Source organism: Pipra filicauda, unplaced genomic scaffold (genome assembly GCF_003945595.2).
Source record: "Pipra filicauda isolate LSUMZ 115617 unplaced genomic scaffold, ASM394559v2 scaffold113_size4260070_pilon, whole genome shotgun sequence".
NCBI lineage: Eukaryota > Metazoa > Chordata > Aves > Passeriformes > Pipridae > Pipra > Pipra filicauda.
Window position 1 is genome coordinate 2,561,543 of NW_024103585.1, and position 25,957 is coordinate 2,587,499.

Genomic DNA, 25,957 nt, shown 5'->3' on the forward strand with positions numbered 1-25,957 from the left:
CAAAGATTTCTGGTATCACTGCTATATCATAAGGGATAAACTGCACTTTGATAATATCCAACAAGTTTAGATATTCTCCCCTGTTGATAATTTTTTCTCTTGCTTTTTATTTACAAGCTTCAGCTGTCATGGGTGGCCTTTCTTTAAATATTTTCTGCATGAAACTTTTAAATGCTAGGAGGCAGAAGTAAAATTGTTAGATTATTATTTGAAATAGTCATTTTTCCACTGTGAGTAGTCCAATTATATTCCACCTTTTGATTTTGAATTTGTTAATTAAGAGAATCGGATTGGTGTGGGTTGTGAATTCTGTTGCAGACCTAATTTCGCTAAATTAAGAACTTGCACATATCACTTTCTGCTTGTATACAGAAAGAGGCCAGTTATGCCAGGTACATCCATGGGTTTGACTGGTACTTTTGTGGTATGACTTTTAGCATTTTGTTTTATGGATTTTTAGTTTAAGACTTCTAATTTCTTAAAGTTGACCAAACATTTATTGAATTGTCAAACTCGTTTTCAAAATTCTAATTTGACTTCTGCAAGTTCAGAGTAATCCTCATTCTCAAGGAGCACATAGTAATTTCCTCAGGTTGATAGTAACTTCTGCAGCCTCCCTCCACTCATTCCTTTGCCTTAATCCCTCATCTTTTTGTTAGAAATGATCACATTTCAGTTCAGTCAAGTTCTGACCACTAATTTATGTTTACTATGTCCCTTTCTGAGTTGTCTGAAGAAGTAGCTATAGGCAGCGGAAACTGTATCTTCTGTATAAATTTAAAGCACTTCACATGTAAAAATATTTGTAAAATAAAATTTATTTTACTATAAAGTTGGAAAAACTTATGCAACAATTATCTCAGCCACTTACAATTAGGTAGGAATTTGAACAAGGAAAGAAGTCATCTCTGGCACTGTGAAATGGAATTTATTACAAAACTAATTCTGGAACATAATACAGACTTTGAAATGTATTTATTTGTGTCATCTCTTAAGTATTTTAGAAAGCTTTGCTGGCAGTTTCATTTAATTATGCAAGTTACAGCAAATGTTTTCATAACAGCAATTCACAGCCTTTACTGTGACACTACAGTTGTGGCAGTCACAGAAGGTCCCATAACATAGACTCTCAGCCATGATATGTCATGTCAGTGTTTGTTGTTTGTTAGACTGGGTGGTCAAAATAAGACTTATCTCTCAGATTTTATATTTCCAGACACTCCCATGTAGCTTTACAAAAAAAAAAAAAAAAAAGTATCATCTGTTTTAATAAGCTAAGTGCTAATATGTGTGAAAAGAATGATTTTATAAAAGCTTTGATGCCCTGCAGGGGTAGAAAAATTATCATCCATCCAGCTGGCACCTTCACAAAGTACTAAAACCGTATTAGCAACTTCTGCTTCAGTTTGCTTTTGCACTGAATCTGCAAGCATATGTTTCATTTTCAAGTTTCTATTTTTTTGTTTTTCTTTGGGGTTATTTCTGCTTATGTTGTCATTTTCTGAATGTTAATAAAATTACCTGACTAAGGCCAAGTCTAACTCTCACTGGAGAGACCACATTGACTTTTTTGAGGTAGTGGGATGGGACCAGGTCTCAGGCTATGTCCACAGCAGTGCACTGGCCAGGGACCAGGCACAGGCCTGAGAGCTAGCAAGGGATCATCCACACCAATAAGTCATCAGCACAGTTCCTGGCATGATTTTGGGTTAGCAAAGGATGTATGATATGTATTTTGTGTATCAAAGATCTATTTTTATCTTTATTTTTCTTAACATAGGGTGGTATTACATTGCTGTATAACATCACACTGGGAGATATAAGTGATTGGACAGATGCAGATAAAAGCATTAACAAATATGGAAGCTCATAGCATGCAGAAATTTAAAATAGTCATCTCACTCTGTAATTCACCTTTCCTGGGATTAATTTAGATTTAGGACATTATAACTAAGCAAGATTTTGTCCATGATTTTTAATAGGGTTTTTTTAAATTAGTGATATAACAAAACCTACTACTTATAAATTCAAATCCATCTAGTTATATTTCAATCAAAATAATAAGATATATTCACATTTTTATGTAAATATACCTCAAGCCATTCGACTGGCTACAGTTACTTTCCCCTTAAAACACCTTGTATTAATATCAGCTAAGTAATCATCAGCCAAGTGTAAGAGCACAAGTGCCTGTTCCTGTGCTTCATCCAGGGAAACACCTCATCCAGAAAAACAAAAACCTGACTGTTTTATGCGCTAGAGGTGTTAGTTATAAATACAGATGAGATCAGGCCTTGGATACTATTTTAAACTCAAAAAAATGTATAATTGCAAACTATTTATGCACAGATTTCATTGATTTGATTAGGGCTGCTATATGCTAACAGCTATTACAGTGACCAAGCAAACCATACAAAGTTATGTACATAACAAAGATCATTTAAATATAAGAATAGTATTGATACAAGTACAAATGTCTGCCAGTGGGTCACAATATGTTAAGGTTTGGAGTTGTAAAGTTGTTTATCTACCTGAGAAGCCTCAAACTAGGGAGAAGACAGAAAATACATGGTGTTTTATGGTGGTGCTTGATAAGCCTAGAAAAGCACTGCCATGCTATACAAAATAAAAAAATCAGGAGAAAGGAATTTAAGTTTGTGAAATGAATCCTTACGTATGAGAGAGGTTCAAATCTCCAGCGGACTTTGAAAGAAGACTGGGCTGATAGTTTTTTATGCACCATCTTTAAACCATTTAAATCCTGTGCTTCAGTACACCTGCTGATCATGCAGTGGAAGCAAGGTGGTGGGTTTTTTTTCCTTTCTTTCCTCTGACAAACTCAACTTCTGTGTGCATTTTATTATTACCTCCTCTAGAAGAGCTATAGACAGCAGGCAGAGCAATATGTCTGGCTGCTCCTGGTAGCACTGGTCTCTCCCAGATGAACATGTTCTTGTTCTCATAACTAGTCAACAGGTTTGAAGTCACAAAGATTTTTCACTTGGTCAGTTTGTCACAGACACTTAGGAATTTTTGTCTTCATTTGCAGTCTGGAGCATGGTCTTCTTCCTAAAATGAGCTGGGAATTTTTCCTGTCAAATTCCTCCTGTTACAGAGGCTCAGGTCATTTATTTCCTACTCTCATGCAGTAACAGTTTCTAGTTGAGGGGGTGGAGGGGAGGTGTTTCTTTGTTTTTAGGATTACATTTCTTAAAGAGCACTAATGTTTTGTAATGTGTTGCACATGAGGATGCTCTGCAGTAGCTCTGGGTTAATGCTTTAGAAACAAAATTGTACTTAATCTTTTTTTTAACAGTTTGAAAAATACTTATTTTCAGAACAGGCTGTAAAAGTAGAAGCTGGTGAATGGCAAAATTAAGTATTTAGAATAGAATTACACAAACCTAGAATAAATAGAAAATATTACTAATTATTATTAAGGCCTCATTTATAATCTCTTTGATGGATGATGTAAGAGCATCTGTACAGCCTATCAAAGAACAGTGCTTTTGTGTATCTGATCACAAAATTAACAGATTCAAAAAATATGTGACTATGAAATTCCCGTGGGGTCTGGTTGTACCCTCTCAAAATCAATTGGAGTTGTACCATTAACCTTAATAAATGTGGTGCTGTGTCCATAAACATGCTGGGTTATCCTCACTGACTAAACTTAGATTAATGTTTCTACCAGATTTTTTAAAATTAGACCAATAAATCTTGAACTCCTGAGCAAATTTACATTAGACTTCTAAATTAAAAACTATTTCCTTTAAAATTAAATTGGATTTTGTTAACAAACCACTTGAAAAAGCATTTTTTCATTTTGCATAAAGCTCTGTTTAAAACATTGATGCAATACTTACTTTCTGTAATGATGTGCAGTTCCTAAGTGCCACTTGGTTAGATTCTCACTTTCTTGTACCTGTGAATTGCACGTGAAGTATGAATATTCTTGTTGGAACACAGGAAAAAATAATTTCAGACATTTTTGCTTCAAATTCCTTCTTGGTGTATTTGCCATTAGGAGCATTATCTTATAGTTTATATTTGTGTTGTGCCTGTTGTGGAAAACTTATAGTGTTAACAGATGTATGATTCCAGTTTTATTAAGACTATAAATGCAATGAAACCTTTATGCAATAACTGATTGCTGCTCTGAGAAATAAAGAATGGTTTAAAAGAACAGCTTTATTGCATCAGTGTTTAGTCATTGATATAACTGAAAGGTTTTCCAATTTTTTAGGCTTTAATTTCTGGGAAACCTTCTCCCAGGTGTACCATAAACACATAAAATATTCAGAGGGTACATCCTGGAAAGGTCAGCATTAGCAAGCAGGTCCCTTAGTTATCTTGTACAAGATGCTACCTGTGAGCAAGTATTGTTCCTGATTGCCTATCTCTTCTGGGTACTAAACTAGTGTGGTGTGACAGAGTATTCCTGTTGACTTCACAGGGACTGCTCATGCAGGAGAATGTCCTGGGGGCTTTGGCCTCATGCATGGTAACAATTCAACAAGCACTGTAAGAGACGTAAATGGCAGGGAACTCATACGACTTTCTTTGGAGTGCAGAAGGACTGAATGTCTTTATGAGCAATATAAATAATTAAGCACTCCAGATTTTACATAGCTGTTTTTGGCTTTTGTATTTCAAAAGTTCAGATGTAATGCAATATTCTTTTTCTGTTGTAAAACTGCTTGTATTTTGTCTGGAATGTTAATAAGGTGCTAGTGGTTTTCCCATATCAAAACCATTATTTTCTTTTCCATTAGTAGCAGGGATGGGCGATTTAAGTTCAATTATGTACTTGATCTTATTTGAGGTCTTCATTATTCTCCAAAGATTATTATGTCATGTACTTTGCTCTGTGGATAAGTGGAGATCTGAAGTACTCATCTGATTAATTTCTGTTTGTTGTCATATCTGCAAGTACATATTTAGTAAATGCTTTATTCAATTGCATAATTTCTATAGGTTTTCTGACCTTTTACAAAACAAAATATGTTTAAAAATGTGCAAATGCTTCTCCCTGGCAAGTGATTTAATCTTCAGCTGCTGTTACACAGCTAAGAGGAACACTTAATTTAAATGTGAGTTTTCTGTAGTAACAACTCCTTGTGCCATTCATGCCTACCTCAAAAGCACCATTGCTGTAGTATTTAGTATTCAGCAATGTTTTTCTAGAAAACCTTAATTGTGATTTTTTCTTCCTTATTCTCAAATTACTTCCTGTCATGGTAATTTTAATAAGTAATCTTCACTTTTGTTGTTATGTAATTATTTGCAAGTGTGTGATTTGACAAAAGGTCTATTTGGTTAAAGGCCACATTTGAATCAAAAGCTGTGTTTGTATTAACCTCTGAGAAACATGAGAGGACCGTGCCTAATTACTTAAAAAAAGACTCAACAAAAATGGATTGTAGCTTGTTGATCTTCTTATTTCTTTGATAACTCAGAATAATCTTCAAGAAATATGTGGGCTTCTTTCTCAGATTCTTGAAATTTGATCACAGTGCAAAATTGTCCTTTGGCACAAACCCAGAAATACACATCTTTGCATGATGCACCTGGACATATGTGGCAGGTCTGGTAGAATCAGCTAATTAACAACACAGGCTTAAACAGGCACCTCATCTGGCAGTGTAGTTAGTTGCCTGATGGTGCTCAGCAGGATTTGGTAGTGCTTTTTATTTTTCTGTCCTAATGGTCTGCTGCCCACCTAATTTTGCCTTATTGTCAGCCACTACTTACCGCAGCTTGAGGCCCTCCCAGGAGGCTAAATTATTATCAAAGGATTAGGGAGATGTAGCCTTGCAGCTCTGACATTTCTGATTACTTGTCTATGCCAGAACAGTAATTAGCTGTGACTAATTAAGAAAAATGTTCCTGCCATAGAAAACCATTTAAAAGAACTGAGAAGTAGAAAAGCAATTGAAAAGCTGAGCAGTGCTCAGATTTGCCGATGCTCTTTAGATTTTCACCAAAGTCTTAACTCACCTTTAATTATGTCTCATATTTTATAGGGAAAATAGAAAGTTCCTGATATGAGAACCACTCTGCAGTTTTCTCATGATCTAATAGCATTCTTGTAATTATGAAACAGTTTGTTGTGCCTTTTGGTAAAAGAATTTTAAAGAAAACTGTAGGCAGTGTCACCAAATGTGGATTGAAAAAGTGAATTATATTAACATGCTCAAATATAGGAAACTCTTCTGCAAGATTGAAGTAACATCTTGCAAATTTACTATTCAAAGTATTTTCAAAGTTCACTAAATTTTTCCTGATGTTTTCAAGTAGGATCACCTCATTTTTTGAGATAGCAATATCTGCAAAGGAACAACAGTTCATTTGAAATGAGAAAAATGTAACCTCCATCTGATTTCATATAGTATAGAAGTTTTCTTTGATTTCTTTTTCTGGATTATGCTAAGAAAAAGAGTGCCTGCTCTTGGAGCATGCTGATTATGCTGCTGTGAATCCAGCAAAGCTCAGTACTGTTGAAATCATTAGGACCACAATACACTTAAAGCAAAGCATCTGCTTCAGAGATTGCTGCTTCAGGATCAGAATATTCATCACTTTGTAAGCTGTTTTAGACTGTAGCTGATAGTGTTTTCTCTAGAGAAAACCATAACACAATGAATGGATTTTATATGGTTTTAATATGATACATGTCTTCACGTGTCTTCATTTTTATGCCATTTTTAATTTCTGAATTTCCATCTTGTTGGGTACCACACAACCCAAAAAGATATAAAATTGGTTTTCTCAAGACATTAAATATCCCAGAGCCCAGTCTGCATTTAGTATTCATGGAATGGATGTCTGACACCTTTTTCACACCAATTCAGTCACATTATTTAAATTTTCCCAGCAGGGGAGTAAGAAACTATGAAACAGATATTCTGATATCTTGCTAAAAGAGCTCTTTGGGTATAAAAGGGAAATAGAAAATTATTTTTTAGGGCACTAAAACTCATATCCCAATATTCAGGATTCCTTATACTGTCCTACCCCCTAATTTCCCTGACTTGTGTGAGAAGCTCACTTTTTTGGAAAGAACAAAAAACAATGTACAAATTGTTCTTAAAAAGCAATTTTAAATGTGTATCATGAGTCAAAAGAGGAAAAAATGTGGAAAAAATCCCAAACTTAAGATTTTGAAGCCCATCTTACTTTTTTTTCCTGAGTGACAGAATTTTATCAATTGAGTGGAACTATGAGGGGGTTTTGCTTGTTTGTTTGTGGAGGGGCTATAACATTGAGAGCTTCCAGTACAGTTTCCTCATTGATGTTTCTGGTATCTACTGTTCACTCATTTATTAACTTAGTTAAATGCACCTATCCATCACTCACGGTATCCATTCACTAAAAACAATAACAATTCTATCAATTAAAAGAGAACTCCTTCCAGCATCCGGGCACAATCTCGTCCTTTAGCCTTTTTATCCTGCTAGGCACAAAGTAGCAGCATCTCATTCCAGGCACTGCACTTTTTTTTCTTATCTAGATGGCTTGAAATGTGTCTAGCAACTTAATAGAATCAATTGAGCGTGGACAACTATAAAAATATAAAATAGCACTGAAACTTTAGATGAGTCTGTCAGTAAGTGTTAACTGTGGCTGCAGCTTTCACATTCTACACAGTCAAGAGAAATCAATAAGGATTGTACCATTTATATTGTCTTACCTAATGTTTGTTCACCATGAAGTGCCAGGCACAAGCACCATCTAGGGAATATTGATTTCTTGATGTACTGTAATTCACACATGTATAAACAGCAGGAGAACCTTGTGGCTTCTCAAAGCTTACTTGTGGGTTTGATATTTATACTTGTATTTCATTTGGGTCAAGCTTAGTTGGAAAAGGAAAATAAAACTCTGCATTAAGTGTTCACAAATAGACACACAACCACACTGTTGATCATATTACAAGAAAAATAGTGCCAGAAAGCATGAGAGTAACCTAGTTTTGCTGTAATGAGTCAGGCATAACAGAAAGAGATTGCTGTGTTGCAAATCAAAATAGTACCAGGTGAGGATGCTGCAGAGAGCTCTGACACAGATTTGTCAGCGGAAAGAGCTTCTTCACCTGTTTGCTCATAGGGGAGCTGAAGCTTTAGTGCTGATTTAAATGTGCAGAAGCGTTGGACTATGTAGACATGATTTCTTTTACATAATTTTCAGGTGTTTCATTTTCTCACTTTGCATTGACTGTCCTTTGTATTATACTGTACTAAATGTTTATACAATGTACAAGAAAAAAAAGTACAAGTAATGCATAGAAAAATCAGCTCAGAAAAAGCCCCCAACACAGCTGTAAAATCTGCATAGCTAGAAGAGTGTACACAGGTGACAAGAATGGAAAGGAGCAAACCAGGCACCTGCCCAGTCCAAGGACACTTTGTCCAAAGAGATGAGGGGAGGAGAGAAGGAAGAGAGAGGCAGGAGGCTGGACCTGTGCTCCACATTAGAGCTGCTCAGTGTAGTGCCCAATCGATGCAATGTAAGAGAGGAGTAGCTCCACCAGGGTGCATCTCCCTGTCAGCTTCACAGCTTCATCCAGCCCTGTCATATGCCACTGCAATAACATACAGAGTAAATGGATGATGAGTCAAGATAGCCGAGGTGAAAAGAAATTAGTTGTCTGTAAATATTCACCCACAGGAACTCAGGATGATTTAAATACTATAATAAAAATAAGTACTTGACCTCATTCCACAGGGAGCACGGAGTCTAAGTAGAAGACTCTAGGACAAGAACTACTAAGGTGAGTGTAAAAGCTACAGCTCAGATGTTAATCCAACTTCAGTCTACCTCACTTTTGGTACATGGTACCAAGATGAAGAATATTCCCACTTTCAGGGAGGGACACAGCTAACAAGAGTTCTCCTCCTGTGGTCTCTTTGATGATGCCTCAGTCCAGGAACTCCCCAGTAAGTTCTGGATGAGTGGGCAAAAGTCAGTGCTCAATTACGTACCTTACAGGCAGAGTGAACCCCAACCTTTAACCTTACTAATGAGGGCCATGAAGGTGATCTGAGGGTTGGAGCACTGGTCCTGTGAAGACAGGCTCAGAGAGCTGGGGTTGTTCAGCCTGGAGAAGAAAAGGCTCTGGGGAGACCTTAGGGTAGCCTTCTAGTACATTAAAGGCTATAAAAAGGGCTTACAAAAAGGAGGGAGGGGAACTTTTTATATGGCAGGTAGTGACAGGACAAGGGGCAATGGTTTTAAACTGAAAGAGGGCAGGTTTAGATTAGATGTAAGGAAGAAAGTCTTTACTCAGAGGGTGGTGAAGCAGTGGAACAGGTTGCCCAGAGAGGCTGTAGATGCATCGTCTCTGAAAGTGTTGGAGGTCAGGTTGGATAGGGCCCTGAGCAACCTGGTCTAGTGAGTGGCATCCCTACCCATGGCAGGAGGGTTGGAACTACATGATCTTCAAGGCCCCTTCCAACTCAAACCATTCTACGATTCTGTGATTCTATAATGTTAGGCATGCACTTAAGAAGACTGCTTAGTATTTGTACAGCAAAGTGCATTTGTAGGGTTTTTAAAACTAGAGCCTGATAGAAAGAGACAAGTGTTATAACGAATAACAACCTGGCCATTTCGCATTATGTTAATTTGTTTATTTTAAGGATCCAAGCTGGCTTTCATTTCAGGGTCACTCAAGTGATGTTCCTCATTCTGTGCCTTTGAGGATGTTTGCAGATATACCCAAATTGCAGCACAATGCACAGTGTAGCAAGACTGACAGTGTTTGCTCCAGAGAGTTTTAGCACCAGAATAACCTATTGAAGTACTCTTCACAGACACAGTGCATATCCAGAGTAGAGCAGATAAACTGTTTGTGATGTTAGTCTCTCACAGTCATGGTTATCATATTAGTACCTAGTATTTAAATTGAGAACAGTAACATTACATATATCCAAATATGGAAGGAAGTTAGATGTGTCTGATTTTTCAAACTTCCAGTTTCTCACCTCGTCTGCCATATGTGAAGAAGCCAGGAAAAAAATGAGGGTCACAAACATTAGAAAGTAGTATAAATATTGTAAATAAATATTGTAAATTGCTGTTCCTCAACCAATATGCAATACAGGGAGAGATGAGTACTGTATATTTTGTGTTAAAAGTGTATATTTATTTGTAGAGTAGCAGCAGTTCCATAGCAACTAGCCAGCTTCTAATTATAAGCATAAAATATGAAAAAATTACTTTCCTCCTAAAAGGTAAGGTTTTCATATGTTGGATGTTCTTTGTTAGTTCAGAACTATATCCTTTTTGCCTAGGAGTTTCAAAGATGCTTAATATGCTTTTAAATGAGCCTTGTTTTTTTGTTTTATTCTCATTACTAATTTCTGAAAACTAGTTTTGTTTCCTTACATCACCAAAATATCCCATCCAACAACTGTTCACTGGTTTGTCATCATGAGTCTTGCTGAACAAGGTCTCCCTGTCAAGATTTGGTTTCCTTTTTCTGTTGAGCTCATTTCCCTTTTCCTCTGATTGCTTTGAGAGCATCAGTGGGATTCCCTCATTCAAATATGCAAGGAAGGGACTGACTAAAGTATGTCTTAAGAGAAATCAAAATGCTTTCTGAGCTTCCTGGGAGGCTGGAGTAATGGCACCAAAAAAAAAAAGCAGAAGAAAATTAAAAGAAGAGTCCCACTGGAAGAAAGAAAAACTTTCTACCTTGGCCAAGCAGGGTGCAAGAGGCAAGTTCCTAAACCTGCTACAATCAGATTTTAAAAAAAAAGTGAGGGGAGGGGGGGAATAAAAAAAAAAATTTGGGGGGAACCCAAACAGAGCTTGTAATTTCGTATTACTAAACTAAAGAAATCTTGGTCCTGAGCCCTGTTTCAGAAGAAATATGAATGCTGAAGCAGACAGTTGTGTCTTATTCCTTTCTCACTTCTCCCTTCCTTGTGCATATACCTGTAGTTTAGGCTGTCAACATTTTGCACATTCCTAAGACAAAGTTCAAAACTTGACTTAGCCTTTCAGGCCCTGATGAGGAAGCAAAACACAGAAGCTGGATGAAAACCTGAGACATTTCCAGGAAGATGCCTAGATAAATGGTGCTGAGTATTAGAAGTGTAAGACACTGGTGGGGTGAAAGAGGTATGTGTCATGGGCTCTGTGCAAAGTAGGAACACATGAAGGAACACAGGGCTCAGGAGCATTACAGCAGAAATGCTCCTGAAACAGCAATGGGAGGATTTCTGGACAGGTCCTTGAATGAAAATGTGGAAGGGGACTGTAGGCTTCATTTGTTTGTACTGCCTGCTAACCCCATGGTTCCAACTGTGGATTTTTCACCCATGCTTAGTTTAATCTTAATTTCTTTCAGTTTATTTTAAATGGCAATTCCTAGGGGGAAAAAAAAGTGCAGAAGGAATAAATATAATGGCATCATGGTTGATGCCCAAAACCAGTAGTATTCTTGAACCCCCCCAGTCACTTTTTCTTCATTCATAGCAGTGCTTTGAATGAAAAGGTGGCGACATTTTTCATGTCTCAGGGAAATAATACAAACTTCTTTGATGCCTTATACAGAAAAATTGCTGTCACAAAAAAACCAAAACAACAAAATCAAAACAAACAAACAAAAACACCAAAAAAAAAAATCACACACACACAAAAAAAAACCAACCCCCCAGAAAAACAGCCAGCAGCATTTTAATAGCTGTAAAATGTAATGGCATTTTAATAGCCAGGCTACAAGTGTACTTGAAAATTTTGTTCTATCTGAAGATGATATAATTTCTATTTCTACAGTTGGAGGCCAGCTAACTGACCATTTCTTCCAGCTGAATCTAAATGGCACTACCATAGAAGCACATTTCAATAACACAGAAATCTCTGTTGATTCAGAAAAAAAATGACAAGACACACATGCACCAAAAACAAACAAACAAACAAATAACAACAACAACAACAAAACCATCTTTGCATGGACTGCCCATGATCTGAATTCTAAGGTAAATTGAGAAACCACATCCTTGTGGTGCTGGATAATGTGTCACAGAAAGGCTGTAGCTGTCACCATGAAGCCATGTGGAGCTGACAGTGGGATGGGAAAGCTTTTGTGAGAAAGCTTTCTCTTCTCTCAGGTTTCCCAGCTTCTGTTCCTTAATTTTCCTGGTCACTGACACAGTTTTTCTTATAGGAAATCTGACTGGAAGTGCCTCACAGACTGGTGCACATTTATGACCAGTGCAATCTAGAAAAGTCAAGTCACTGGAGAGATTAGTTTCTCCCAGAAAAGTGGTGGGAGGGCAGTACATCACTAGTCATCAAGTTCTGGTCTCCTTCCTTTAGAAGAAATTAGTATTTTAACCAGTTCATAAATTGTCCATGTCAGGAATCAGAACTGTTAATCTGGGAAGAGAGAGCAAACAAAATTTCTACATGTTGATACATTGAATTTTCTGTTTACATCTACCTAGAGTCACTTCAGTCTTCAAAGGTTTCTCAGGCTCTCTTAATCAAAAGGGTACCTAAAGCTGAGGGAACACCATAAACATCTTATGCAAAGTTGCTTCATTTTTGCTTTAGTTTGCAACTAAATATTTTCATTTCTGAAAAAAATATATTTTAAATGTTAATTAGGTCTTTTGATTTCACATTTTGGCGTTCCTGTGTATACATACCTTCTGATGTATCATGGTGGCCCACACGCCAAGAAATCCTTCCCCGGGTTCGTGGAGGGTTTTATTCAATGTTACCAAGGCTTTCCAGCCTTCAGAAGAGTGTATGAACTCATCATTGCTCAGGTAAAAATCCTCATTTAAGTGGGTGATGTCTATACCTAAACTTTAAATACAGCTATGCCTTCTAAACTTCGGAGTATTTTCAAAGACACTACAAATGACACTTGTTTTCATCAACATTCAACAAAGGAAGTCAGTATGATTATTCATATTTTACAAAGAGGGAAATAAATTATGAAACTTAAGTCAGGACTTTTTTCCCAACTTTTGCTGTTTGTGTTTTTAAGGAAAAACTTACGCATTCTTTCACCATTTAACCTTTTTTTTAAACGGTCTATAAGTTCCTTGGCACACTACTAGTGCTAGCTGTCAAAGTCTTGAAACAATAGAATAGATTGCCTTTTAATAAAAACTATGCATTTTAGCACTTAAATTTTAACATGCTCATGTTATTTCTTATTTTAGCTCATTATTATTTTCTCAGTTTAGCTTATGCTGCATTTGGAGTTCAGTGTCTTCAGTGAGAAGTTTACTTTTTGTTATTGTTTGTGGTAGGGCAAGTAAAGCTGAAGGAAATAAAAATATCCCATTGTCGTCTGAGTGACTAAATTCCTGATCAACAGCATGAAAAAGGCTCCCATTGGAAGATAAAATGCAGTTCCTAGAAAAGCTGTCATATTATTCTGCCATATTTGGCACAAAAAGCATTTTGAGGGTGTCCATTTATCAAGAGCAGTCAAAGTATAGAAACTCAACAGGGTCTTATGTCTTAGACGTTAGGGATACCAGCCCTACAAGGACTAAACTATTGTGTATTGCTATGTATTGAGCCTCCTTCCAGGTGGCAAACAGCTGCACCTTTTTATAAAACTTCAAAAATAAATCTGAAGTGCTTGCTTTCAGCCGATAAGTGTTATATTTAATTGAACCGTTCTGCAAATGTTATAGCTCAGGCACCCAGAAAGACAGTGAATATTTAATATATTTGTTTTGTATTTCCACTGGTCAACAGAATAATGAAATTCCTGAACTACTTCTCTTTAACTTGCCTGAAGAAAGCACGGTATGTTGCTAAATCGCTTTTCACTGGCCCTGCCGAGAAACAACTTTAATCCTTGTTAGAAAATTGCAGAGTCTGGGCCTGACAAAGAGCTCATGCCTGGTGCATTGTGAGCGCTGGGAGCGGGGAGAGGGGAGCCCTTTACAGCTGCGTGCCACCAGCCTGCCTGAGCTGGACTATTTAGGCGAGGAGGTTTGTCAATTCCTCCCGACAATAGAGCGAGTTTTTCAGCGCCTGTAGCTGCGCCGAGCCCCGTTGGGGATCAATGCTGGCCATTCAAGCTGCACCCTCTTTCATTGCTTTGGTTTGTTAATTTAAGACTAAAGGTCCGCTGAGGGGGTTTAGGGTGTTTAAGAAAGCTGATGAACTGTTTAAGAAATCTGATGAACTGAGAGCGTTTATAGCCCTGGTGTGGCAACTATTGGCACTGAGGGAGCTGTGTCCTTGTTGACCCTCTTGTTATTAAAAATGCACAAGTGCTGCGCTTCTCAATATTTCAACACTCTTTCATTGTCAATACCACCTTCTGAGCCCTTCAGCTTGTTGCTTGCTCTAAAGATCTTCTTAGATTGGGTTTGAAAACTTCACCTTAAACACTAGATTAGACTGATGTTCTGTTTTCCGTGCTCCTGTTGATTTGTTGAACCTTCCCAGGGCTGGAAAGCAAGTAGCAGCTTGATGGGGAGACGGGCTGCTAATATGATTTACCAGTGTACAGTCATGCACAATAAGTGTGAATAAATACAAGGGTCTCACAGAGTCAACCCTAGCCTTTCCTTTTCTCTTACTTTTTACTTTAAAAGAGTATCTCAGGAAAATGAAGTGAGTAATGCATGCCCTTACAGGAGCTGGATGAGCTATGAATAAGAAGAGAAGGGGAAATAGCGAGGCAAATGTTTTTGTTAATGTGGTTGGCTGCTGTTACGTGTCGATTTGAAAAAAATGTATAATAAACACTTACTGCTTTACTCTTACATAGAAGACAGCAAAGAATGTGGCACTAGTACCATATAATGAACATCAGCAAGAGGTGTATTGTCCTTTCACTTCTATTGTTACTAGTGGGAAATTAACTTTTTCTTAAAACCAGTTAGAAGGGATTGTTGTTGTTGTTGTTTTTAACTGTGTGATCTCAGGACAATTACCTAATCACTGAAGTTTCGGAGCTTGCAACAGATTCCCATAAGTCTTAAGTAGATCCATCCCTGCCTCTATAATGTGCTCATGGTTGTCAAAATGCGTGGCCTTGGATTCTACCTCTGAGAGGAATTTGCGGTGCTGTGCTTCTTAAAACACTCCAAAAGAAGCGATAGGAAAATATTTACTCTTCATGTTATAAAGTCCAGATTTATATTTATGCAGCTTCAGCCAATACCAAGTCCTCAAAACTAATGGGTATAAGACCAATACTTACCAGGAATCCTACTCACAAGTACTCTGGAGGGACTCTAAAAATATACTGGATGTGATTTTTATTAAAAATACTGTGACAAATCAAAATAATAATACATTTTTTTCTAATAAAATAGCAGTCATGTTTTTTCTGGACAAAGTATGTTGACGGAAGAGCAAGTACTGTGGAATCATTTCACAGTCACCACATTAAACATTTCTATTGAAAGTTTAATGCATCAAAACTAGGCAGGAAAACATATTATATTGTTTTCATTCATAAATTTGAGTAGGAAAATAAATTTCCTCCAATGTTTTAGCTTTGTTTTCAGTGCATGTAAGAATATCACAGGTATGTAGGGAGAATCTAAGTTTTACTGCATCTATCTTAGTTAACTTATTTGGCTGTACTTCAAAACACATGTTTTGCCAGAAAACTGGAATGGTCTCTTCTCAGTGATCTGGCACTGTTCAGTGTTGTTGCATGGAAAATTGATCTCAGAATTTTCGATCCTGTCTGTACTTTGTGTAAGCAAGTTTGAGCCCCTTCTGATTTCTATTTGATACGAACAGAATACATCACGGATGTGTTACTGGATTTTTTTTATGGAAGAATATCAGTTTTGAGAAAGCTCTGCTAGTAAAAAAATTCTCTCTACCAGGATTATGTTTAAGATTAGCAACTGCAGAGTCCGAGTGACAATATAATAATTGGCCTCATCTTATTGCATCTGGGTAGAATGCTTGACATAGGAATTATTATGTTTATTTAGATCAATAGAGTTACCCAAGTGAATAAGCTCAACTGTATTTTATTTTCTAGACATCTGTATACGTACAACACCTGTCATATAGTTTACAGTTTCCACTTAGTAACAACTCTGTCACATTAAAAATATTTTGCAGGTATTTACAAAGGAAATCAATACCAGCATGTATGTTTGGGGTGAAATAATGTAAATAGTAGAAGAATGTCATTCAGTGATTTAAAAAACCATATTTTATGGATATCAAATCAGTCCCACATTTTACTGAATAAATAAAACTACTTTTATGAAATGTGTATCTATCTGCCTTTTTTGTGGTGTGTTTGTTCACTTCTGTAAAATAGTAAATAGAAGAAACTCTAAAAAAATAAAAGTAATTTATTTCCAATGATTTATAATTAAAATACAGTTTAACACATTCAAAAATTAGATTGAAGCCATTATTATATGAAAATCTAGTTTCAAACTTACCTTAAAACTCGCAGTTACAATGTGATGAGACTGTTTCCTGTAAGGAAAAAATATTTATATTTATTTACTGTATGTCTTTAAGGCTTTTTACAAAGAGCTTACATTTTTATGGAAGAATTCTATTTCTTTCTTCTGTTACATCTAGTAGCCAGTAATTTATCTTCATTTTTTAGTATGTATTTTATTTTGTTTGTTAATGGAGAGGTGGCTAATGAGACATGTTAGATATGTACTCTGAATTACTTTCATGAAATATACCTTGCCTAACATGCTGCATTTTAAAATATACACACGATTTCCTCTCTTTGCATATCTCTGTATTTTGCAAAGATACAGGAAATTACATTAGAAAAGAATTTAAGCCTCTTCCCTGTGGGGAAAGAGAATGGAAACAGCTACGACACAAACTCTTTTAATCTCTCACTGCTAAAATGAAAAAAAAAAATCCCTTCTTTTTTACAGTTTGACTAAATGACATCTGGTTGGTATTTTACAGGAGGGGGAGGAAAAATGCTACAACTATATTTAGTAAAATCTCTTTTAATCCAGGTAATGTGAAAGAGCTATTATAGTAGCTGTTTGGAACTGAGCATTTTTTACAGTAACATAGACACCAACAGCAAAGAGCTTATTCTTAACCCATCCATTTGTGAATTGATGAGTGAAAACATACTCCTGCCTTAGACATAAAAAGGAAATAAGGTAGACTGTAATTATAATTAATAGTTAATGTAAAACAAAACCTTAACATGGTTATTTTGGGAGGGGTAGAGTGGTATTTTGATCTTACTTAAAAACAGTTTCCAGGGATTCTGATTTTTTTATTTAATAATGAAGTGAACTAAAAGAAAAAAAAAAACGGCAAGACAGATTCCATATGCTCTGATGATGTTTTCCTGTCTGGATTGAAAAATCTAGTTGTTGTAAATTCTCTCTCAAAATACCCTACCTGTTTTTATCCTTGCTGTTTTAGCTGTCAGTTCTCTCATGTAATTGTATCTTTAATATCCATTCTCACTGACAGATAACAAAGTGCATAATGCTATTTTGCTTGAACATGTTGTAACTGAAAGATAAAATGGCAGGTGCTAATTCATGTAAAGAACAGTCTAGGTCAAGTTATTTGATTTTCTACTGACCCATGCGATTCTCATAACAGGAAATTATATCATTGTTGACTTCAAGTGCTGATCTGTGATCATTTCAAAGTGTTTCATTACCTCTCATTACCAAATCTGTTAAATGAATACTGCAGGGTTATTTTGTGGTGTTTGTTGTTATTGTTTTTTTTTATCCTTCCTTTCAGCAATGGTATAGCAACTCCATGAAAGTCATATCCTTGTGGTTGGCTGACAGATTAGACCTTCAGCTTCACATCTACCAGCTGAAGACTCTCATCAAGATAGTGAAGGTAAATAAAATGTGTTTGCATTAGGCTGCATAGTAAAGAGAGAAAAGTAATAAAGTAATAACATGAATAAGTATAGGTCACCCTAAAAGTTAGAAAATGTGGAATAAAGTTGTGAACTTATGTAGTTTTAAATTGGGATTTTTTTTCCCACAGTTGTAGCAAATTCCAGAAGAAAAATAACTTATTAAACCCCCTGATGTTAGTTATGTGTGCACGAGTATTTGTTGTCCATTCTGGACTCAGGGACAATTAAGATTGTTCCACGGAGTTTTAACAGGTTACTTCTAGCTATACAGCAATGCTGTATGATTATTCTTACTAAATTATTGTTTGTCTTGTTACTGATTTTTTTTTGTTTTACCTTAGTAATTCCAATAGTGTTCTTTCTCTGTTTCCCCCCTTTTCCTAAAAAACAAACTATTTTCTTTTTTATGTGCATCTGATTACTAGGTTGAATTGAAAACATTCAATGTATTCCATGTATTAGATAACATTTTCTAATTTTTTGTACTCAGGAATCAGTACTCAGCATCAATAGAAATACCAATCCCTCCAGTTCAGTCCTCAGTCATTTATACTGGCCAATGTCAAATCCTTCCAAGCAAAGTGTAATATTCCTTGCAATAGGGCAATTATGGGTTAACCTACCATAAAAGAAAGTTTTCTCCTAACTCCTTTTCAGATCTTAGTCAATACCTTTAGGCAAGAAACAGAAAACTATTTCAGATTTTTTTCCTTTTAATTCTGTCTTGTTTAGCTTTGGACATTCTTGTTACCTGTATAAATGTGGAATAAGAAGCACCTGTTGTCAGTGGTGACCTTGATTGTTTCAAAATATTTTCTCATGAAGTTCATGCAAGTCTATAAATTCAGAAGCATTTTTACTCATATACACCAGAATTGCAACTGCAGCTTTCAGGATTCACTAGCAAAAAGGAGCAGAACAGAGAGAAATGCAAGAAAACAGTCATAATAATGATAGCATCATAGCTCCCTGAACCACCCAAGCTGACCTTAGCTATTTTGACATTAACTGATTTCTCTGTCAACAGGATTTAGCTCTTCACTATATTATGTGCCCAAATGGCAAAAGCAGTTTGCTATTGCTTGTTGAAATTAATGGCTCTTATGAAAAGTTTAAAGATATTCTCAAGTGAATCATAGAATAATTTGGGTTGGAAGGAACCTTAAAAATAATCTAGTTCCAACCCTCCTGCCACGGACAGGGACACCTTCCACTAGACCAGGCTGCTTAGAGCTCCATCCAGCTGGCCTTGAACACTTCCAGGGATGAGGCATCCACAACTTCTCTGAGCAACCTGTTCCAGTGCCTCACCATCCTCACAGGGAAGGATTTCTTCCTAACATCTAATCTAAACCTGTTCTCTTTCAGTTTGAATCCATTCCCCCCTGTCCTATCACTACATACCCTTGTAAAAAGTCCCTCTCCAAGGTAGTTATCATCTCTTGGAGAAAAATATAGGTGTTAGAGGATCTAAAACATGTGCCCAGTGAGATCTAAGAACGGGCAGGCTAAATTAGACCAGTGAAATATCAGTAGGGAGATGAAAAGAAGATCTTTCAAAACTGAAGTTCAGGTGAGTGAGCAGCACTGCCAGCCCACCTTCCCTGTGCCACGTGGCACACTGGTTATCCTTGTTCAAAAGCAGAAAGCCTCCAGTGGAGGTGGTAACATTCTGCTTATGGCAGTGGCCTTTCTGTGTCCATATGCTCTGCATGTAAATTTCGAGTGTGTTATTCCAGGGCACCCTCTTTGGATACCAGAGACTGAAGAAGTTGAGGTCATTTTTATTTGTTCTGGAAAACAAAAAATTTTGTGCACCTGGGTTTTGGTGGGTGGAGAAGACAGAACCAGTAAAACAGGAACTCAGCAGACAGGAGCCTGCTAAGAAACAATGGTTTAAGTAGAGTATCATAAGAAACTTTCCCTGCTGCAGCCCATCTGGAGAGAGACACGTGGGGAGGCACAGTTCCTCCAAACTCTTGTGTGCATAAGGGCACTTTTCTGTTTGCTTTTGGGGGAAAAAAAAAAAAAAAGAATAAAAAACAACCAACCAACCAAACAAAACCAAAACCAACAACAACAAAAAAATACTGGGATGCTGTATTGCCCCAGTCATCTCTTGAAGAAAAAAAAAAAAAAAGAAAAAAAAAGTAGGAGGTCGTTTTTAAGGGACATAGGATGAGTAAGAGAAATACATTTCTTTAGTGTTTGGCTGCAACAAAGGTAGTGGCATTATTAAGAAAGACTAGAAGAAGATGTGTTGTTCCCTTTATTCTCTTTAAAATCTTATGATGGCATTAAGGCTTTGTTAAATGTCCGAGACACGTACAGAGGGATATGACTAAAGAAGGGTCAAGGACCAAGAAAGTTAGGGAGAAATGAAAAATTAAGCTTGGAAGTGAACATTATTATCCTGAAAAACTGTGTCAAGAGAAGAGCAATGTCTGAACCCCAGAGTGCTGGTCTTAGAATGGGAAGAATACAAGGTAAAACTGAAAGAAATTGCTGTAGGACCTGTTAACAGCATAAAAGCAAATTGAATGCACAGTGTTATAAAAAGGGAATGCAGTGGTGACACTTGAAAAAGACCAGATGGGGTATGGGCAGGAGTGTGTGAGCAAAACATAAGCTGTGTCCGTTGACTCTGATGTTGACCTGTGAAAGCCAAATAAATCTCAGTTGCAGTGATTCCAACAAGGTTTAAATAATCATTGTAGATAGTGGCAGAAAAAAATCTCCCAGATGAATGTTACCCATTTTAAGATGTGTCTTTTGCAGTTCTTTGAAGTATTGAGTGAAACAGATCAACTCTTTTCTTTCTCTAAGGGTTGTGCATGGTCTCCTCATCAGGCAAAGGAATGGGCCTGATAGCCCTCAATTATCTTCCATTTTCTTTTCCCCATATTCTGTCATAAACATTTGGAATTTGTAGTGATAGTGTACACAAAATAAGAAGCTAGCTAGATCAACTTGTCTTTCTTAAGCTTTTTAGGGTAACATCGGGAAAGATTATTTCAGATGTGTTACAACTTAAAAATAAAGAAGGTAGGTGATTTTCCGTATGCTTACGTGAACATAGCATTGATGAATTAAACAAGTTCACTCAGAACTCTTACATGACGGAAAGTCAAAGAAGAAAGTCATATCTGCTGGTTCACAGCAAGGATAGATACCAGGGAAACAAAACCATCTCAAGTGGAAAAAAAAAAGTAGATGTGAGTCAAAATTTAGAGGAAACTTAGAATGTAAAGTAACTGAATAAAGTAGTCAGGTGAGAAACGCTGACATTTTAAAATGTAGATCATAATCTAAACTTTGATTTTCCACATTTGGCATATAAATGGAAAGATAAGTATAAGTAAAAATTACATTGTGGAGAAAAATTCAGGCATTTAATGCTTTCTGTGAAATGACAGACCTACCTGTAGCCAAATTCACATTTCAATATGTATTTAGAAGAATTCTTTGCTGGTTTCTTACTGAATAAATGAGACAAATGGAAGTTACTGAGAAATCAGCAGTTATAGTATGCTGTAGCACAAAACACAATCTCTTAAAGGAATGACCATCAAATTAGAATCTCTCAGGTTTATAGAAATCTCATGCAACCCAAAAACTAAGACGGCAAAATCTTTACCAAGATGATAGGTCCCTAACTGCAGAAGGAATGAAGCTGTGCCACTGGCATGCTAGAAATGGCCAATATACAGTAAAAAACTGCTCAAACTTGCTGAAGTCCAATTCAGGATGTTTTATTTTTGCCACAGAAATCCTACCGAGACTTCAGGTTACAAGGCGTGATGGAGGGAACGCTGAACAGTAAAACCTACGATACCATTCACAGCCGTCTGACTGTAGAGGAAGCCACAGTCTCAGTCACGGATGCAGGAGGACTTCAGGGCATTACTATGAAAGACAGTGATGAGGAGGAAGGATGATATTATCTCACAAAGCATTTGGAGTTGGGGGTGATGGTCTGTGGGTGGGGTTTATCTTTGGCTCGGGGTTTTTTTGGTAGCTTGTCCTTGTAGTTGCATTTATAGTTTTCCCTTATGATATCAGTGCAGAAATGTAATTTGCTCCACTAAAAAAGAAATTAAGATTATCAGAGGAAAAGTGCCAAGGACTTTTTGATAATAATGGTTGTAGAATATTTTTATGTATAGCTTTGCTTAGGGCTGCAAGAATACTGGCATGGAGTTTGAGTTCCACTTGTGATTATGTTTCTTCCACTTTTGTTTGTTACCATTCGTTCTTGTATCTCCATCTGATATTGACGTCCTGTGCAAAAACAAAATGTGTGTCTCACTTAAAACACAACTTTACAGGAAATCTTCCTTGGAATAAGTCAGTGCCCTAGGTGAAAAAAAATATTGTATTTTCAGAATTACTTTGTTAGCTTTATTTTGTGCTTAATTTTACATTATTATGTGATGTGCATTAAAAACTTTAATCTTGTTTCTTTGTATATTGAGGTTGGTATATAAGTAGTAGGACTTCAAGGGCAGTCAAACACATCCAAATTGCTTAGGAGTATTGTGTCTATTCAATTTGCAAGTTTAAAGATATCTCATCCTGTTGGATGTCAGTAAGCTTGCTATCAATGTTTGTATTTCTGTGAAAATTTTCAGGCAATAAGAACACATTTTGTCGTGACCATTTCTGTATCTACCCAAGTTTGTACAGAATTCAACAATTAAAAGATGTTTTCAATATTTCAAACCATTTGAACCATTGTATGATTCCTCATGAGAGCAAGTTTTTTGAAAGATTATTCTATTTAGTTTGTGATTTATAGCAAATGTTTCATTTATAGAGCAGATATATATAACAAGTAAATACTGAAGGACACAATACCTTGATAAAAGAAAAAAGCAAACAAAAACACCTCACCAGCAGATGAACACAGGACCCATTGCCTGTTTTTTGATGCCCTCAGTTTGAGGTGGAAAGAATTCAAATTTTCATCAGTCAAAACTCACACAGCTTATGAAAACTACAGCAGGCTTTTTTTTTCCTCCTTCTTCTTTTTGTGGGAGCATGAGTAATTCCCCGATTTGTGTACACAGAATCAGAAAGAACACAGATGACACCCAAAGTACTGAATGTTTCTCAGGTCCTTGTTGAGCCATAGCGTTATACCTGAAGGGCTTCACTGAGGGCATGTTGAGGGTTTATGAGGCTAACATGAGGTTTCCCTGCAAGAACAGTCTGTAAGACTTCAGGCGTCTGTTGCAAGCATGCAGGGATGCGGGAACTGAGGATGAGAGCTGCAGGGAAAGTGACTTTCAGTGCACTTGGAAGCTTGGACAAGCAGGGATGGAAGGGCAAGTTACACTTCTCTTACATGTCTACAGAGAAACTCCAGGTAGCATATTTTTTCCTGTGGCAAACCAGCTTTCTCATCTGTGCACGAGCAGAGGTGAATTCAGCAGAAGGAAGACCTGGGAGCTGGTGAGGAAGACCATTCTGCTCAGCTCTTTGTGCCCCAACTGAGTCCTTGCCCAGAGGGCCCCAGGAGGCTGGGCCCCAGGACAGTTGCAGCTGCAGTGCAATGTGTGTTTTGGGGAGCAGCGGGGCAGGAGTTAACTGCTGTAGGGCACAGTAACCAGAGAGGCAGGCAGGGGGAACACAGTGCATTCTCCTTCATTCACTTCCCATTCACGTTACCATCTCTGCTGGGCTGGAGGGAGCAGCAGTATTTTCCACTATTACCAGATGGGTTTGCTCATTTAGGTTTTGATAGCTGCAGAGGAATTACATATCCCTTTCCTATCGCTTGTCCTTGTGGTGCTAGTGCATGGAAGTTGACAGTGCTTGAAGGGCCAGGTGGGACTTGAAGGGCCAGAGTGTCAGTCAGGCACAGAGCTTCGTCTCTGCAAAAGTTTCCCTGCTTGCGCTCTCCCAACCATCTTTACATTGCTGAGACCCTGTGGAGGTGCCTGTGGAGAAGCCAGCTGTAAATAGGTGAAGGCAGGTGTCACTGCAGTGGCCCTGCAGTGCTTGCCAAGGCCTCCGAGTGCAGGGCCATGCCATATCCATGTAGAGCTCTCACTAGAAGGCATTAGGAGATTTTTAGGTTCTGAGGTAACAGGAGAGTAGGAAGTGATACGAAAACTGGACATTGTCCTTAGCAAGCCACAAACAGTGTAGGGGCCTGGAGTGGGAACTAGAAACACTAGGGACATAAGTGGCTGTCACCAGCACAGACCATGAGGTAAGTGATGGGTCTGTCTCTCCTTCAGAAGAGACCAACCTTGCATTAACACCTCTGCCCAGCCCTGCTAGCCAAAAGCCCTGTGGGAAACAGTGATTTGTACTCACCTTCCCTTTGGGCTTTTCCTCTGTCCCAAGAGGGACCTCCTTGTGCCAAGAAGGGTTTCCTGGTAAGGCAAACAACTTTTCCTATCAATTTGGACAATTACAGAACAGGTTATAGTAATTTCAGCTGTTAAGGCCTCAATAGTACTCGTAGGCCATCGTGGTCTTTAACAGGTGTCACCTGAGGACCCCACCAACTGCCTTTGTCCAGGGACTCTGCCTCAGCTTCATCCAGGGCTGCAAGTCTCTGCATCAGCAATGGAAGAGGAGCAATGGTTTCTCACTCAGCTGCAGCCCTACATGTGCTTGTTTATGTGCCCAGTTTGTCCAGATCCTGTCTCAAGGGTTGACTTCAGACTTCTGTGACCATCACAAACGTGTCAGTGATCTGGGTTTCCACCACCTCTCCCCCTGCCCCACTCGCTGGCTGGGTGTGGTGGGACTGGCCCTGGCTGGTGGGACCCTGTCCAGACAGCCTGGGGAATCCCCCCAGCGCCCTATATCTTAGGAAGCAGTCAACTCTGTCTACACCCCGACATAATTTTAAAAAAAAAAAAGAAAAAGAAAAAACCACCCAAACAGTATGACCATGAGGTTTTGTGGCTTGAAGTATGTCTGAGTTAATCAAATTTCATGAAGCATGATGCATGTAAACCCCATATGTCGAGCATTTTGCTATACGATTTTGTCTGCATGCAGTACTTGCAAGACACGTTTATCAGTTAAGATGGAAATGACCAAGGAAATAGTAAAAAAAACCAAACAAACACCAAACCAAAACAAAGATGATTTGAGTAAGTAAATAGTAAAAAAAAAAACCAAACCACAAACCAAAGGCCAAAGATGATGTAACCATGATAAAGAAGTTACAAGATGTTTGGGATTTCAGAGAAATTAACTCAGACACAAAGTATGTATAAGTTATTGCTAGAGAGACAGCACAGCAGACATCAATGGAAGGCAGATGCAGAAATGACAGTGCTTCAAAGGTCTTTTCATTTCTTCTAAAGTCAAGTATTTTCTTAGTAACTAGGTTTGTGAAACCGTGAACCAATACCAAGCTTGAGAAGTCCGGTAGAAGTCCGTGACCATTCCACCGCTGGACACGGCCGCTGCCAGCAGCCGCGGCAAAGCCCCGCGAGGGCGGGCGCAGGGGTCACCTTTACATCTTAACTGGGGTGTTTAAACCCTCAGCACGCTCCGGAGGTGTGTGCCCGTACCCAGCGGCCACATCGCCTCCCTGCGAGGCAGCCAGCGGCGCACCCGCCACGCTGTCCTGGGGCTGCGGGAGCCTCCACGGGGACACTGCCCCCGCCGCCGCCTCCTAAGCGGGCATGGAGTGCAGGAAGCCTTCAGCAAGGGGGCAGGAGGAGTCTCGTTTAATTCCCCCCCACCCCTCACCCCGCGCCCTAATGGTATAAAAGGGTCTGTAGAAGCCGAACCAGAAGAAGCCATGGCCGAGTGCGCGCCCCGCGCTGCGAGCGGTGCTCGGGGCCGGGGCAAGAAAGCGGCGCTGACCCTCACAGCTCTCCGGCCACTGGGCAGGGGGTTCCCGGGGCCAAGAGCTCGCCCCCTCGGCTATCGCTTACCCTGGACAAGGGGTAAGCCAAGGCAGCGGCTGTGGGAATCTCCGCGGCGACAAGGGCGACTTCAGGGCACTGAGCCTCCCACCTCCAGCCGAGCAAAACCTCTGTCCCGGCACCGCAGCTCCCCTGCTGCGCTGCCCGCCCCAGCCGACCAAGCCCGCATCGGCGGGTCCCGCCGCTGATACTGGCGGTCCTAGAGCGGCCC

At 38.4% G+C, this 25,957-nt stretch overlaps 2 protein-coding genes across 17 annotated transcripts in view; one reads left to right on the forward strand and one right to left on the reverse strand.

Moving 5' to 3' along the window:
• Positions 1-22,568, forward strand: part of CADPS2 (calcium dependent secretion activator 2) — a 292,803-nt gene extending 270,235 nt beyond the window's left edge. For all 9 annotated transcript variants that reach the window (XM_027720819.2, XM_027720827.2, XM_027720823.2 and 6 more), the window contains 2 exons: positions 17,716-17,820; positions 21,613-22,568. In XM_027720819.2, the coding sequence (XP_027576620.1) occupies positions 17,716-17,820; positions 21,613-21,783 (276 nt within the window). In that variant the 3' untranslated portion in view covers positions 21,784-22,568. The remainder of the gene's footprint in view (positions 1-17,715; positions 17,821-21,612) is intronic.
• The window catches only part of LOC113987776, a 47,414-nt gene that overhangs the window by 16,415 nt on the left and 5,042 nt on the right, over positions 1-25,957 (reverse strand). For 4 of the 8 annotated variants that reach the window (XM_027720839.2, XM_027720838.2, XM_027720841.2 and 1 more), the window contains exons 3-4: positions 16,410-16,446; positions 3,867-3,925 (exon numbers count right to left, since the gene is read on the reverse strand). In XM_027720839.2, the coding sequence (XP_027576640.1) occupies positions 3,867-3,925; positions 16,410-16,446 (96 nt within the window). Of the gene's footprint in view, positions 1-2,132; positions 3,080-3,866; positions 3,926-11,953; positions 12,388-16,409; positions 16,447-18,596; positions 19,039-24,102; positions 24,229-25,957 lie in introns of those variants that run through there. The other 4 variants (XR_005564447.1, XM_027720842.2, XM_039383711.1 and 1 more) reach the window with 4 other exon arrangements.